Raw genomic sequence first — 16,217 nt, forward strand, 5'->3', positions numbered from 1 at the left:
GCCATGAAGATTTAATTAGCTACTGTACTGTGTGTGTGTGTGCGACTGCAGATTTAGGTCAGATTCCCTTCTTGAGACTTTGACTTAGTTCATATCAAATGGGGATTTTCCTGACTTGAGCAGTTTTGCGTTTGGGTAAATCTGGGTTCCACTGACCCACATCCTGTTCCTAACCTCCCTCGCAGAGTTCAGACGGTCTGCTGTGAGAGGCTAAAATAGCTAAATATGTATTGGCTTTTCTTCCTGCACTCATAGCAGTTTGTGATAATGACCTTTTTAGCAACTGCAGATATTTTGCACACGGCCGTCTCCACTGAGGATCAGCTTTAGTTTTCCTGCATTTGATCATCAGTTGCATTTAGTGGGACGGTGTGAGCGAGCGCTGCAGCTCTCTGCTACTGAGAGAGCATGTCAACAACACGGCCGCTGACACCTGTGTTGTGCAATCATTACTGATTCACATGTTTATGCCTGAGAGGATGTTGTGACGGTTGAGCTGCTGTTCTCTGTCATAACAGGCCAACAGGGCCGGAGCAGCTGTAGTTATTCACACCATCTGTCAGTGGCGTGCTAGCAAAGGCCGGCGTAGCCTCATTGGTTCCCAGCCACGGGCCCGGCGTGGCCATAAGGTCGGCCGAGACCTCTAAAGTCACTCATTCACTCAAGGTGCAGGAGCCGCGAAACTCCAGCTCCCCTTGTGAATGGCACAATAAGTCACTGATGTTTGCAGGAAAAACAAGCCGTACTACTGGCGTATAAATCATTCAGTGGCTACACTCAGTTTTGACAATATTACCGAGTCCCAAGGGAGGCTGGGGCACATGGGAAACCACAGCGAGATGGATAGTGTATTCCTTTTGTGAGAACATCATGTTTCAGCGCAACATGAAAAGGCATCCCGAAGAGCAATAACTCATCTTCACAGTTTCCCACATGGCCCGCATGCCTCTGACATATCTGAAGAAGAGTGGTGATGATTACTAAATGGCCCGACTCCAGAGCCGAACACAAAACACCCTCATCGCCCTCGCTGAGGCCGACGTCTCTCCGCTGAATTACAACAAAGGCTTCAAGTAAGAGGGTTCAACAATGAGCCCACTCTGTTCATGTCACTCAGAGCATTAGTGAGCACACCTTCTGGCTCGCAACACGTCTTTACACAGTTTATATATATTCCTACTGTGCATCCAGGATGTGATGTGAGGCTTTTGCTGATTTTCTCTTACAGGAAGACATTTTAGGAGATTGGTGTATTTGTTTACTTGTCCAGTGTTGGAGGAGAAGATTGCCTCCGCTCTCACGTTTGTGCGTTAAACATGAAGCTGCAGCCAGCAGGCCGTTATCTGTGGTTTAGCACGAAGCCTGGACAGGTCGCCTGGTTCTGTCAGGAGATAACAAAAGGCCAAACCAGCTCCTCTACAGCTCTTCTTGAAAGGGCGCAGACTCCAGGAAGTCCCTCCACCCGTTCACGCTCAGGCTCTGGTGTGGATTCAACAAACGAGATATAACACGCTCATTTATGGGCTTTGCAGGCACTAGTGGGCGATACTGTTTCCTTTGGACAGGTAAAGGCTGGCTGCTCTCAGTCTTTATGCTAAGCTAAGCTAACCAGCTGCAGGCGGCTGAAGGCCTGGGTTCCTGCGTGCACACTATCTTCGAATGCTATTTTGGCCTGCAGGTCTGGAGGGAGCGCCGGAGTCCGGTCTGTCCTGATCCCTCACTCACAGTTTACAGGCTGGAGGACTGGGATTAACTCTTATCTCCGCAGGGACGGCGTCTGTCTGTTGGGCCGGACCCAACATGGACTCGTCAAGGCCCCCTCTGCTGCCACTTCACCCCGCTTCATGGAAAACATTCCTAAACACGCCACTCCACGAGATAGCATATCACTTTCTTTAACACACTGGTCTCTCGGTGCTTTGTGCTCGCTGCGACACAGCCCATAGAAACAACTGCTTATTTATTCTCACTCCACGTTGAGAGCAATCATCTCTGACTGAGGCAGAGCAAACAGCAAAGAGTCTCACAGTAAACAGGCAGCCTGGCTGGTCCTGCACTGAAGTGATAAATCACATCTCAGGCGCGCAGGCTGATGGGTTGCTGGTTCGATTCTGCAGCGCCGGACTCTGTATTCCAGTGTAATCCTTCCAAAGTAGCCCCGACAGCAGTGGGAGGTTTGATAACGACGTCAGGCTCTGAGCTGCGGATGTGGCTGACGTGCATCAGCATGAGAAAACTCCAGTTTTACTTTGTGAAAAGTGGCCGAAAGAAGCAGGTGTTAGAGTAAAACACCAGCCCGCTCTTTCTCTCTTCATCTGTTCATTTTTCCACATCTGTTTACATTTCCTCCCTCTCTAAAGGGTGTTTCTTCAGTCAAGCCATGCCCTGATGAGTACCTGCTGAGAAAAGTGTGTAATGGCACTGTGGGTATGCAACAGGCTGTGTATACACAGTGCAAAGACCTTTGACGTGACTGCACGGGGAGTTTTTCTTGCAGCCCATCTAAGACAACCCATAACATCAGTGTAGGATTACCCGCCAGCTCAGACTCTCTCTGTCACACTTTGTCCATTAAGTCTTTGATAAGCCCTTGTTTTTAGTTCTGGATAATGCACATATGGAAAGGTTTTATTGAGCATGGCATTGCATAAAACTGGATTTCCGAAAGGGGAGGCAACCCGTAGGAATGGGTATCTTAATCAAGGCCGGGCCAGAACCCGCGGAGCCCTGTGGGTTTCTGCCTGAGCAGCAGAGGATATTCTTTTCCTTCACTGAGCACATCCAGCGTGCCCACTGGAGCATCATTTACAATTCAAATACGCTCACAGACTATAGGGCCTCCTGCTGGGACTGAAAATGCTCTCAAATCAAAGTGTGTCAAAGTGGTAAAACAGTGTAATACTGAGCTTTCTTTGCACGAGGAGCGCGGCGAGAGGTGCCTTCAAACAGGAATCCCAAACCGGCGCCTCAAATACTCATTTCCATGCCACACAGAGCGATCCGGGTTGATCTTCCCAACTTTTACCACATCTCCTCCTCACTCGAAGTTTGTTGGAACTTGACAGTCTGGTTTGTGGTTGCACTCGTAGTAAAGTTGCTTGTTTTCACAAGTGTTGCATGCCTCAGCGCTCACCCACCATGCTGCAGGTATCGAACTGTCACGTCACCTCGTCTGACACTCATGTAGGGCAGGGTTGTGTAGGGATCCTGCCCTATAAATATTCAGGTGGGAATGTAGCCATGGGGCCGCACAGCAGACCTCCTCTGCGTCCCCAGATTACACTGTTACCCTCACACGGCATGTGGGCAGCACAGCTCCAAACTAAAGGTACCACAGCTCACATTAGCCTCACAGTGTTTGAATCTGCCCACATCGTGGACCAATAGATGACAACCATGGTGTGCCACAGCCCCCACCAGCCTCACAACCTCACACGCGCAGTCAGCAGAGTATTACGGTAGAGAAACTCCTCCACACGCTGTCCCAAGAAATGCTGCCTTCACTGACTGTCGGGGCCGATGAGTTCACCGCTTTGGGTCACGTGAACAGCGTGGGTGCCGGCCTGAATAGTTAATTTACTTTTCTAATGACCACGTGTGTAGTTTTATCACCGGACAATAATAAGGTGTTGGCGCAGATCGGCTTCACTTCAGCTTCACATATGGTCCCTGTCAGGGTCTAACTTTTAGGTGTCATAACCTTTAACAACGACCAGCTTCGCCCACATGTAGTGTTTTACACTGTGCAGCTTCGGTGCAGGGCTGTCTGCGCTTCGGGGGGGGGGGGGGGGGTCACTACACAAACTTTATTTCAGGCTTACAAACTTGTGTAACTCGAGAGTTCGGAGTTACGAGGCGCACCTGAAGGCACCAAAAGTCTCGGTCAATTAGCAGAGTTTGGTGTGGGAGGCTGTAGTCGGCCGGGGAGCGCTCCACCAATGACCAGCTGAAAACGCCCCACTGCTGCGCCTCAGACCTGCGGGGGTGGGGAGTCACCGAGTCTGGACCCGGACTCTGAGAACCATGGGATTCGAGCTGGACCGCTTCAAGGGGACCGTGGACCCGGATTTCAAATGCAACTTGTGCAATAAAGTGCTGGAGGACCCGCTGACGACTCCGTGCGGACACGTCTTCTGCTCCGGCTGCGTGCTGCCCTGGGTCGTCCAGCAGAGCAGCTGCCCCGTCAAATGCCAGCGGATCTCCGCCAAGGAGCTGAACCACGTCCTGCCGCTGAAGAACCTCATCCTGAAGCTGGAGATCAAATGTGACAACCACGCGCGGGGCTGCGAGGCGGTGGTGAGGCTGCAGCATCTGGCCGAGCACGCCGAGGTGTGCGACTTCTCCCCGGCCAAGTGCAGGAATAAAGGATGCAGCGAGGTGCTCAGCCTGGGGGACATGGATGCTCACATGCGGGAGACGTGCGACTTCAGGCCGGCGGGGGTCTGCGAGAGCGGCTGCGGGCTGATGCTGAGCCACAGGGAGCAGAGGCTCAGCGGCCACTGCTGCCTGAGCGCCCTGAAGGCGCACAACAGCGCGCTGCAGTGCAAGCTGCTGAGCCTGGACAGAGAGTTCAAGAAGCAGACCATCAAAGCCAACAAGAGGGAGAAGAGCCTGCTGGCGCAGCTGTCCGCGGTGCACGGAGAGCTGCAGCTCACGGCGCTCAAGTACCAGAAGAAGTTCACCGAGTACAGCGACAGGATCGACTCCCTCACCAAGACCGTGGCTTTCTCCTGCAAGGTAGGCAGCGCAGCCCCCCTCCCCGACCCCCAGCCTCTCCCTCCCTCCCTCCCCGTCCCTGTCCCTGGGGGGGGGGTCAGTGTAAGACACCCCAGGTATCAGGAGAAGAGCGCATGTGTTTCTCAATGATAGTGTAGTCACTGATGTCCCCCCCCCTCCTCCCATCCTGCTCCCCTGATGTCTCAGGGCTGTGCAGTGTCTCTGAACATGTGTGCCCCCCCACTCTGGACGTCTTGTCTGCTCACTGCTGTGGTTTGAACTGGCCCCACATGACAATGGGAGTGTGAGGTGGAGACGGTCTGTGAGGAGTCCACAGAGCTCAGAGCTCTGCTCCCTGGCTGTCTGCTGGGAGACATGGATGTCAGCTGTGCCTCTGGCCAGCTGGCAGTCAATGGGGGAGGGCCAAATATTTACTGCACTTCTGTACACAACCAGAGCCATGTTCCACTTCCACTGGCCCCCCGCAGCACGCTTGTCTGAGGCCCTCTGCCATCGGATGTTGGCCTCTTCCCAGAGACAATCGTCTGGAGTGGACGAGGCAGAGTTCCTGCAGGACAGTGTTCTATGAGATGTGTGCAGAGGATCAGCAGGAGCCTCAGCGCTGCCTGGGGGGCGTCCGGGGGGAGGAGGGCCGTTAGAATCCCAGAGTTTTGTGCAAACTGTGGTGATGAGATTTCATATTTCTGTCCTCCCACCACGGTGATAAAAGCCAGAGAGCTGAGTGCATGTCAGTGGTTAGCTCTGTGTCGGGATGTGTAATGGTTCAGACTGGAGAACCCAGCGCCTCCTGTAACGGCCAATTATCACCATCAGAAAGGATGCAGAAGCTCACAAGTGGCTTAATGAAGTGATCAGTGTGTGCACTGTAACCAGGAGGAGGAGCTGACACTGAAGAGCTGTAATTCCACCCCCTCCACCCCCCCGTTTGTGTCACTGAGGGACTCCAAGTCCTGTTTAACTGACATCCTTCATAGGCCTCCTGTTTTTTCACTTGGTGGTTTCATTTGTTCGTTATGGGCTCAGTTCCAGGCAGAACGTGTTCTGCTCGACTGGCAAATTGCAAATGAAAAAGCATCGATGCGGGCAAATGGTGAAATCAGTCGTGCTGGTGTGTAGGAGCTCAGTGGGTGTGCAGCACAGCTGGTTATCATAGTTCATGTGACAGCAGCATGTCAGTGCTATACGTCCAGGGTGTCACTGCACTAATGTGAGGCCCTCACTCTGAACATGCATGAAAAACAGCACGACTGTTCCAACACTCCTAAGAGAAAGAGCAGGTCGGGGGGGGGGCAACACTTTGTGGATATTGTTGGTAGTTGCTCACAAGTGGGATCAGCCATGAAAGCCTCTGAGAGCTGAACTTCCTCTGTGTGATCCGCTGTGATCGCCTGTTAAAGCAGAGGACATTTGGACTCGTCACTCCAGGTGAGGACATGTTAGATGCCTCTGTTGCTTTCTGTTTCCAGCCACGTTCCACAGATCTAAACGTGCGTGGTGAGGAGGGTCGACTGCAGGGCTGCTGTGTGGCCTATTTGTTCCTGGAGTGACTGTCGGAGAGGGAACGCAGTCGGGATGGGTAACCTACTTTTTAGTCTCCGTCACTCCTCGGCTTAGGCTTCCTGAGCCAGATGGAGGATTCTAATGTCTTCGTTTAATATCCAGGCAGGGGCAGTGAGGGGATCACTATGAGCTGGCTGTGTGTGGAATAACTGACTGGAGTTTCCAATAATAGTCCTCACACTATTTAAACTTCTTCAGCCAGCCAGCCAGAGCAATAAAACAAAGCAAAAACAAAAAGCTCAGATCTCAATTCAGGGCTGCTAGAATCCCAGTCACACTTTCCACTCGGCCACGGCTCTGTGGCTCGAACACGACTCGGCTCAGTGTTGGTGCTGCTCACTGAGAGAGAGACAGACAGAGACAGAGAGACAGATACAGAGACAGAGAGAGAGACAGACAGAGAGAGCGTCACAAGACGTCCAACAGATTTATCCTCCGCTGAATTTGATTTGCCTAATCATGGGCTCAATCTGATAAGGCTAATTGTGGTCTAATTTTAAAGCGTCAATCCATGAGATCATTTAACAGAATAATGGAGCCCATTAGTTGTCTCCATCACACGGGTGTCAGTAGAACATGACAGAGATCACATTAATAACAGCCACCCAGAAGTCACTGACTATTATTTAGAAGATTAGCTTGCTGCTGTGTCCACACCCCAGCGTCACAGAGCAGTCATCCACCGTAGGACACCCTCCACACCGCGAGAGGCCTCTGACCAGGTCACCGAGTTTCTGCCTCCTGATCCCAGGCCAGTAGTTTGGGAATGTGTGTTTTGCCGCTCCATGCTGCAGAGCGTTCTTCCAGTGCCTCCAGTATAATTAGACAGCCTGTGTGAAGAGGCAGCGTGATGGAGGACAGACTCGGAAAGTGTGACTGGTGCTGAGGTGAATGCTCACCGTCGGCCTGCCAAGTCACCAGTGAGCAGCAGACTGCAGCTTCACCCAGAAAGAGCCCCCCCCCCCCCCCCCCCCCCTCCCCCTCCCGTTCCTCTTGTTCCATTAAAGTTAATGTTAAACGCTTGTTTACTTGGCGTCGCTTCATCTCTCCCAAATGATGTCAGCGTGATCGTGTTTTGCATGTTTGGTGGTGAGGACATTTTCTGTTTTTATCACCTAGGCATTCCTAATGTTTTAGTAAATGCACAACCACCTGAAGAGACTTGGTTTCTTGGGGATTAGAGCTTTGCTAGAGTGTTCGCAGATGTGGAAAAAAGCGCTCCTTAATTACTCTGAGTTCACTTTAATGGCTCTCTCAGACAAAACGTAAAAACACCTTTAAAATCCATCCAATTTGTTTGGAGGCTTGTGGCAGCTTCAGTGTAAGTAAAGTGGATGGAACAGCCGTGCTTTGCTTTTATTTGTCACTTAACGGCCCACTGTCTGCCCGTCCACGGTAATGGCTGTAGCCGTTATAATTCGGAAGCATGTGTTGCTAATGCTGCCGTGACACGATGCAGGAGCCCACATTCCTGCCGGGCCTGACGTGCACACGATGGTCTTTTTAGCCTATGAGGCAGTCGGGACACTGTACATGCCGGTAATATCTGCTTTATATTTAGTCTCTCTATGTCACAGCATACTGGAGTGGCAGCTGAAATTATGTTGCCTCATAACCCCCTCCGAGTCCCGCTTAAAGAGACAGATTAAGAGCTGAGTCTGCCGCTTTCCCAGAGGTTCTCATGTCATGTTGCCACTGAGTAAGAGGTCCTCTGGTGTATTCATTTACGAAGGACAAGAGTTGGAGAGAGGGAAGGGCCGGTGGCTCTTTGAACTGCTCACAAATTGCCCCTTTGAATGAAACTCTAGATGGTGACTCTCCCATGTTTGTGGAGTTTTAACCAAGATCACTTATACCAAGTGTAATCTCAAACCTATCCTGTCTCTGTTTGAATCTAACCAGATAACCAGAGCTTTCTTCTAACCATACATTTTGTTTGATCAGTTAAACTTCACACCAGCCCACATTTCTCAGGACATCACATCAGAGGCTTCCTCCACAGAGCTCACTAACGTCCAGGTAGAACTGTGACAAACCCATCAGTGTTTGGATGTCCGTGTGAGCTGACGTCAGCTTCACCGTGCAGGACGAGTCCTGGAGGTCAAGAGTCAGAGCTTTTTGGGTGATAAATGTAACGCAGCTTGATAACGCAGCATCAAGCTGACGGTATCTGTAGCTGCCTTTGTGTCTGAGTCAGGCCATTACACCTAACGGGTATTTAGAGGAAACTTGCCGCTCTTTTGTGCACCTTTGGCCGAGCATTGATGGTACAGACTCGGGCACCAGAGAGCCGGCCAACCAGAGAACAGCTGATAACAAGTTAGTGTGTTTTTTGTTTTTGGCAAACTCAGTCCTCTCCAGCTGAGCAGACTATGCAGTGAACATCAGAACTGTCCGACTGAACAGCTGCCTGTGAAAGTTTCCTCTCCGCGCCCTGTAAGACACGGAGTAAAGGGGGCGGCTGAAGGTCGGCTGTTCGATCCCCGGCTGTCCTTGGGCAAGACGCTGAACCCTAACTTCTAGCTTCAGTGTGTGAAGGAACAGTCTCCTCAGCTTAGGTTCCTCCTGGATGACCGAAGGATGTGAAGTAAAAGCACTTTGAGTAGTGGAAATGACCAGAGAGGAGACATACAGATACAGACCATTAAAGAGTAATGAGATTGATTGATTTACCAGCTCAGAGTAACGTAGCCTGTGTGATCTGTTTCAAACTGTGATTCTGGTATCAAATCATTAAAATGCCAGTAAGCCAGGCTCTTCTCTCCTTAATGTGCGGAGGATGGTGTCATCACTTTCTGTCCCCTTGTTGTGTTTGTCATGTTGTGTTTGAGCACCTCTGTTTTGGGCTAATAAGGTAGATAAGTAGATGGTGTTTGTTCCTGAGCTCCCAGTTTAATCATCCTGTTCACGTGTCTCTCCTCTGTCTGTCTGTAGGAAGGCGAGACTAAAAGCGTGACGGTTGTCCTTCTTCGTGAGGGCGGATCTCTGGGTTTTAACATCATAGGAGGAAGGCCATGTGCGGTAGGTTGAAAGCCCAGCGTCTAGGAGGTTTCGTCTCCCCCGGTGATCAGCCAAGTGTCATATGGCAACCCAGGAATGAATAGCACATACTTGAAGCACCACAGGCTTTCTCTGTACTGACTGACACAGCTTAGACAGTCGTGCATGTGTTTTCTAGTCTGCGGATAGATGGACCGCATCTATCAAGTTTTATTGTGTTTATATATTGGTCTGGTTTAGCGGATTTGGCATCACAGATTAAAAAAAACTATAATTACTTTTATGGGAGTTAAATCTGGGATTATGGCTTCGACCGCAGTTGTTTCGTCTCTAATTGAGGGGATTTTGGTGGTGAGGTAAACACAGAGGAGAGGACAGGGTCGTTTATGCCGACCCGAACCTTTCACTGCCTCTGAGTTTCCTGCCTCGGGGCCCTGACGTGAAACTCATTAATGATGCCACGCGCTCTGCTGAGTGACGGGTGGAAAATCTCTCCACGCTGGTTACAACCCTGTCGTCCACACGTGGAGCTTCTCTCTTCTGAGATGGTGCTCCACTCTTACTCCTTTTCTGGAGCTACTCTGACTATCACAGTCAAACTTTTTATAGCGGGAAACTATAAAAAGACGTGTTTTCTACCAGATTCTCGTAGATTTGCAACCTTTCTCGCTCTTGTGACAGACCAATGCATCAAACTCAACCATAAGAGAACAGAGATAATACTTGGCTTTTGCTTTCGCTGCTGACCTCAAATCAGCAGTCTGTGTAAGAAGCTATTCATTAAAATGGAAATAGCTAATATCCCCGTAGCCTCTGACACATGCGTTTCATGTGGCTGTTGTCCTGGCATGGCTTGGTAAGAGCAATCAGCTGCCAGGTCTTGTGGTCTCCAGAAGAGCTAGTTTGTCTACGGATAGGGGGGGCAAAGCAGGAAGCTTGTCGAACAGCATGTAGTGAAGCAAGACTGTACATGATGCCTGGGAAAGAGGAAGCAGACCAGAAATTATTAATTAGTGTTAGCTCTGTGACTTCTGAGGTTTCTTTAAGTATCCCATTAAATTGTACTGGTGTTGCAGAGCTCGGCGGGCGTATAGTTGGGTTTCATGTGGTTTCAAAGAGAGATGTTAGCAGCAGTTTTTTCTCCGCTCTGATTCAGGGGACATGCAGACTACCTCATGTCCATCCAACATGTCCACAGGTCCACAGTCTCAGGGCACAGTCACCCCTCAGGGTCTAGTTCCCGCTCAGAGGCAGGGTTCGAGGGTCCCTTTACACACATCACAGACACACACGACTGTCCATTCACCTCTGCTGGGATCAAGCCTTCCACATATTTCTGGTTTCAGGCACATTGAAATTGCTGCTTCCTAAAACTGCTGACAGTGAGTGAGTAAGTACATGTGTTCATAAAGCACCTTTCAGGTTACAAAGGGGTGAAAGGTCACAAGAACAAACGGTGACATTCAACAGCACTACAGCCACAAAGCAACCACAGTCACACTTTTTTATTTAAAAATGAGAAGAAGGAAACCTGCAGATGAGTCTGAGTAAGTAGTACGTTCTGAATATGCCGTCTTGAGCAGCACAAAGTAGATCCAGCTGACCTGCAGCAGAAGGTTTTCAGAGGACGATCCCTCAGAACCTCAGGGCAGGAGGCAGGAAGTACCTGCATGGCGATGCCGGTGGGGAGGGGTGATGGAATGTGGTTTTTGTTATTTGGATGAAGTGACCCTTTAGCTTGGGAGACTCACAAAACCTTTTTGGCTGTTGTGGGTGAACCATGTGAATGTCTGTCGTGGTTCCAGGGTTTAAAAGTCCTTTTTATTGAACTTTCCAAACACTTTTGCTTTTGTTTAGCTAAATTTGACTTTAAGGATTCAAAGATTTTGTCTTTTCAACAACAGCTAAGCACTGTGTTCTTATTGTCCCCCACACAATAACCACAATTTTATTCCACAGGACGACAACGACAGCACTTCCAATGAAGGGATCTTCGTATCCAAGATCGTGGAGAAAGGTCCGGCTGACAAGGAGGGAGGCCTTCAGGTCCACGACAGAATAGTAGAGGTATGTAAACACACACACACACACACACATGACGTAGAGCGAGATGCTGGATCATGTGACAGCTGCCGTATTAAGATGACAACAGTGAGGAAGCATGAACCCATCGCTCAATCTTTATGATCCTGTGACTTCTGAAAATTAAACTGCGGCTGTACTTAAGCACTTACATCTAAAGTTTCAACGTGTGGTTCGACCACTCGGCGCTGGGCGGAGGTTTGTGACGGTCGCTGCAGAGCCTGATGAAGCTGAGGCGAAGCGCTCTGCCTTTGGTGCTGCTGAGTGAGAAAGAGCCCTGTGTTGGCCTCCTCGCTGACCAATCCCTTATGACAGAGCTGCCGTGTAGCATCCTGCTCTCGCCTTTAAACAGAATCTCGTGTGGAAAGGCCGGCTCGCCCTCAGGTCAACTTGAGGGATGCGTTGAAAAAGTCAATATCACAAAGGTTGCTTTTAGAAAACAGTTGTCAAGCAGAATCTCACACAATGGCTGCATTGAGCACAGAGGTTTGTGTGGATTACAAGTGTGTATTACCGCGCGCCGCAAGATGACAAATATGGTTAGTCACCGGCTTTATTGTCAAACCTCAGTGAAATTGCCCCGGAGCACTTGGACCAGCAGATTGCTCACAGAGATGTTTGTGGAAAGTGTTTACAAGGAAAGAAGACTCCGACATCTGGACCGTATTGATCACTCTATCCTGTCCTTCATGCAGTCAGTACAGAAATGCCACAAGCACAAGCCTCACGCTGCGGTTCTAAATATTGTGCTTGTGAGTATAAGTAAGATGTGACATGTTTGTCCTCGTTAGAGCCTCTTCAAGTAACACAATCAAGTGTCTGAGCAACTCCAGCGTTGTCATGAGATCCCTGGGAGATTAGCTCATGTGTCACATGGACGTGTTGGACTGGAACCGAAGTGTGTGTGTGTGTGTCTTCCTGTGCATCTGCAGTGTCTGTTTTTATGAGCATGTGTTTGCCTGGGCGTGTGTGACGGTCGGGGAATCGTGTTATTGGGCCAGATGTTGCTGTATTCGGTTACTTTAGGAGATATCTTGCGTAGGATTTGGTGTTGAGCGAGCCATTCAGCCTTTATCAGCCTTTAAAATGGAGTACAGAATTTGCTTTAGGATAATGCTGCACTTGTGTTTGAGCTATTGTGGGTGAGGTCACGAAATCTCTCCAATGAGGAGAACACATGAGCAAAGAGGACGCCAAGAGCCCAAGGACGTAGCAAAGCACCCTATTAAGTGACCTTTTCTTTTCAAGAGGTGAGGGATTACTAGACAAAAAGCTACAAAATAAATCACTCAGCCATTGACATCGAAATAGACAGTTCAGTTTTTCTTTTCATCGGCCGGGAAACCTGATAGTGGAGGTGGTTCGTGTTACCAAGACTCCCTCATTGTTGGATGGTTAAAGCAAAAAAGTTCCATGTCATGGTTTTCCAGCCCACAATAAGAAATGCAACGTCACTGACATGTTTGCAGTTGTGTGGGTTGCATCTTTAACCTCGGGTGATTGGGTCTGTGAGCTCTGTGGTCCACGGTGGTGAATCAAAGGAATTTAATCCCAAACAGCCCGAGGCAGTTTCGTGTTCATGTTTTGAACTTGTGGGTTGAAAACAACAGCTCGTAACTCTGTCCTATTTAGCATCCTGTGTGGGGTGCAGCGTGTTCGGAAAGCAGAAGCCTGTAAATCTGGCTTCTCATCACTCCTCTCAGGAAGCCTGTTTTTTTTTCTTCAGGCAAACACAGGATGACATCAGTGGCTTCGCACACCTCTATAGACACAGCTTCACTTGGATGGCCACTGTCCGCACACTAGATGTGTTTTCTTTAATGGCTGCTTCAGGGGGGCCGACTGTGGCCGTTTAAAGGGAGTGGAAACTACACAAGGCCCTCTGTTGTGATCAGCGAACAGTTACCTTCATCAGTCAATCACAGATTCATCTTTTAATCTTCCAGCCTGCCCATAAGTACCTTAAATCCCAGGTGATGTCGTCCGATAGCTCCCGAAGAAGCTTTTCAGATTAGTTTTTGTCAGATTAACAGCCCAGAACCCAGACATTCAATTTATGATGATAAAAAAAGAGAAAAGTAACAAATCCTGATAAGCTGGAGCAGAACCTGTTCCAATTAAATGACGGATTACCAAAACATCATTTTCTGCAGAAAACGATGACTGAACAGTTGTGACAGCCAAAGTGAACCTGTCTGTCTCTCTGTCTGTCTGTCTGTCTGTCTGTCTGTGTGAACTCTGTTGTGACAAATTATCACCTGTAAAGTTTGGATGTGAACGTGTCCCTGTTGGTTCCTTGTCTTCTCACTGAGCAGTCACAGAGCAACATTAGCCTTCATGTTCACTCCTTTTGGTTGCTGAGCTTGGCCGCTGTGTGAGATGGAGGTTAATGATCAGAGCTGTGTGCCGGAAAACCAAAACAACGAGCTAAAAGCAGGGGAGTGTTAATCCTCCGGGGGTTTGTCACTACGAGCGACTTCACTTTCCACACAGTCAACTGGTCCAGTTTTAACGTGAAAATACTGATGAGAGCAGCTTTAATAAGTTTGCGTGGCGAAGGCCGGCCGTGTGGATGAAGCGCCGTGTTGCAGGACAATCATGTCGCACGCAGCAGTGAGAAGCACGTTCACCTGAGGAGGCAGAAGAAGCTGTTGTGTCCTCCTGTAGTAGAGGTGTCAGTTCCAGTAAGTCTATATGGATGTAACATGTACATGACGATCCACGGCTCGGCCTTCTATAACAGGCTCTTAGCGGGGGGGTGTGATAGCAGATGGCTGTCCTCTAACTGAGCTACAGGCTGCTATGAATCAGCACATGAATGCCTCCTTGTTCAGCCAGACATTTTTCTCATAAAAACCTCGAGCTGTGTTTGCTTTCGCTAGCCCCTCCGCAAGCTGAAAAATCTTAGCACTCAGTCAGGATCTGCCCATGTTTGCCGCCGGGATTTGATGAATAAGTTGTGATTCAGTGTTACAGGGCGGCTACGAGGGGCTCTGCTCTGCTGCACCGGCTTAGTCTCTAATCATGTTTTCCGATAGCTGATTGATTGTGTGCGTTCATGTTGTTTGGTAAATGTTCACATGAACGTAATCCCAGCGTCTTTTTCACTTCACAGTGAGCAAAGTCTCTCAAAGAGTTAGTTGACCTTCCATTTTCCTCAAGCCTCTTTGCTTAGGCAACAGGACTAAGCCAGTGTCACAATCCCAGAATGGCCGTGGCGGAGCTGTCGCGGTGTAGGGGATGTGCTCTGTGTGGGCCTCTGAGTGTGAAAATAGGATGAGAATGGAGACGCCTGGGCTGCTGTTGTAAATGTCGCATTGTAAATCCTCAGCAAACATTCTTAGGTCGCAGAGGGTGAACGGCAACAACTACTTTAAAATAAACTGACACTGGGAGAAGTCAGTTCTAATATGGAGGACAAGGCTGCATGGGGGGGGTGGGGGGGCTAGAGAGCAGGAATGTGCCCCAGCTAAGTCAATGTTTATATAAATATATACACTGGATGTTGTCTGACTTGAAGAGAGGAGATATGGAGGCTAAAATTCAACAGAATAACCTTTTCACTCAGTGTCAGCTACTCAATAGAAAAAGTCCAAAAATAGCAGGCATGTTTGTGCCGGCACAATTTTGTAACAGATGATGCAAGTTGGATTGGCTGGCTGTTACCTCTGAGATGCATAATGTATTTTTGCATGATTAGCTGTGGGGGAGCAGAAGAAACGTGCTGGAAAAATGCCAGGGGTCACAATCAAGCGTGTCTGAAATGCAAAACAGGCTGCTCTAAATACAGCCGCTTTATTGGCAAAGCATAGAAGATGGAAGACTCATCCTGAGACTTGGTAACTCACTGCTTCCAGATCAGCTTTATTATGTTTGACACAACCTATTCCCTTGACCATATTGCTGCAGCTTATGCTAATTATCAATGAGTCAATGGGCTTTTGGCCTTGTGGCTGAAGTTAACTCCACTCTTACATTTATGCTGCAAAACAATGCATCTTAATCATTTCACTTTGTCTATACTGGCGCTCTTTAAGGCAGCACATCTGCCGTTTCTTACTTGCCACTAGCTGAATGAGTTGCGAGGTTACCCACGGTGAGCCACTAAACACCTCAGACCTCCCCACCGTTACTTAAGTATCAAGTCACAAGGCCAGGGGCAGCTTAAAGCCCGGCCAGATAGCACTTAGCGGGGACTGACAGAAATGTGTTGGAGGGGAGTCAGAAGGCACCAAGGACTGAAATATTTGGACACTTTTGGGAGAATTTAGAAACAAAATAGTTTTGCTGCTAATAAGCTGCAGCGCTTTTTTCCTTTTAGATATTCTACATATTATCCTGATCCCGGGGGGGGGGGGTTTGGTGGCAAAAAGCGGGGTTTCACCGTCGCCCATTCAGTAAGTGGTCAGTGATATCTGTCAAGTGTGGTTATGCATCAACACTTTCAGTGTGTGTAGATGAGATGAATACTCAATGAGCCCACTCCTGCTTTCTTCTTTCATTCTTTGCCTTTTGGAGTTCATGAAATGTCAATGAGTCTGACAGCAGTCTTCATGACCGAAGGTGTGTTTAACGTGTCGCCAGTCCTGCTGGGGGAAAATGTCAGGTTGCAGCTGAGCTGTGTGATTGGCTGGACCCCACTGTCACTAATAAGCTGTCGCAGCACATGGCATCCTCCGCAGGACATGTGCCAAAAGTTCCTCAGGCGTTATTTCTGACCCGGAGGGCCATGAGGAACAGACACAGGAGCTATTTTCCTAAGGGGGATCACATGTTGTTTGGCATTCTGAGGCAAGAAGCAGGCCTTTGTCAGGCTCCTTATTGGATTTTGGCCCCTG

General features: G+C 49.2%; 1 protein-coding gene across 2 annotated transcripts in view; it reads left to right on the forward strand.

Moving 5' to 3' along the window:
* Nucleotides 1–3,936: 3,936 nt before the first annotated feature.
* Nucleotides 3,937–16,217, forward strand: part of pdzrn3b (PDZ domain containing RING finger 3b) — an 81,281-nt gene continuing 69,000 nt past the window's right edge. Inside the window, exons 1-3 of one of the 2 annotated variants that reach the window (XM_070846497.1) lie at nt 3,937–4,737; nt 9,232–9,318; nt 11,257–11,364. In XM_070846497.1, the coding sequence (XP_070702598.1) occupies nt 4,024–4,737; nt 9,232–9,318; nt 11,257–11,364 (909 nt within the window). In that variant the 5' untranslated portion in view covers nt 3,937–4,023. The remainder of the gene's footprint in view (nt 4,738–9,231; nt 9,319–11,256; nt 11,365–16,217) is intronic. The other variant, XM_070846505.1, reaches the window with a different exon arrangement.

This window comes from Pempheris klunzingeri, chromosome 2 (genome assembly GCF_042242105.1).
Source record: "Pempheris klunzingeri isolate RE-2024b chromosome 2, fPemKlu1.hap1, whole genome shotgun sequence".
In the NCBI taxonomy this organism is placed as follows: Eukaryota; Metazoa; Chordata; class Actinopteri; order Acropomatiformes; family Pempheridae; genus Pempheris; species Pempheris klunzingeri.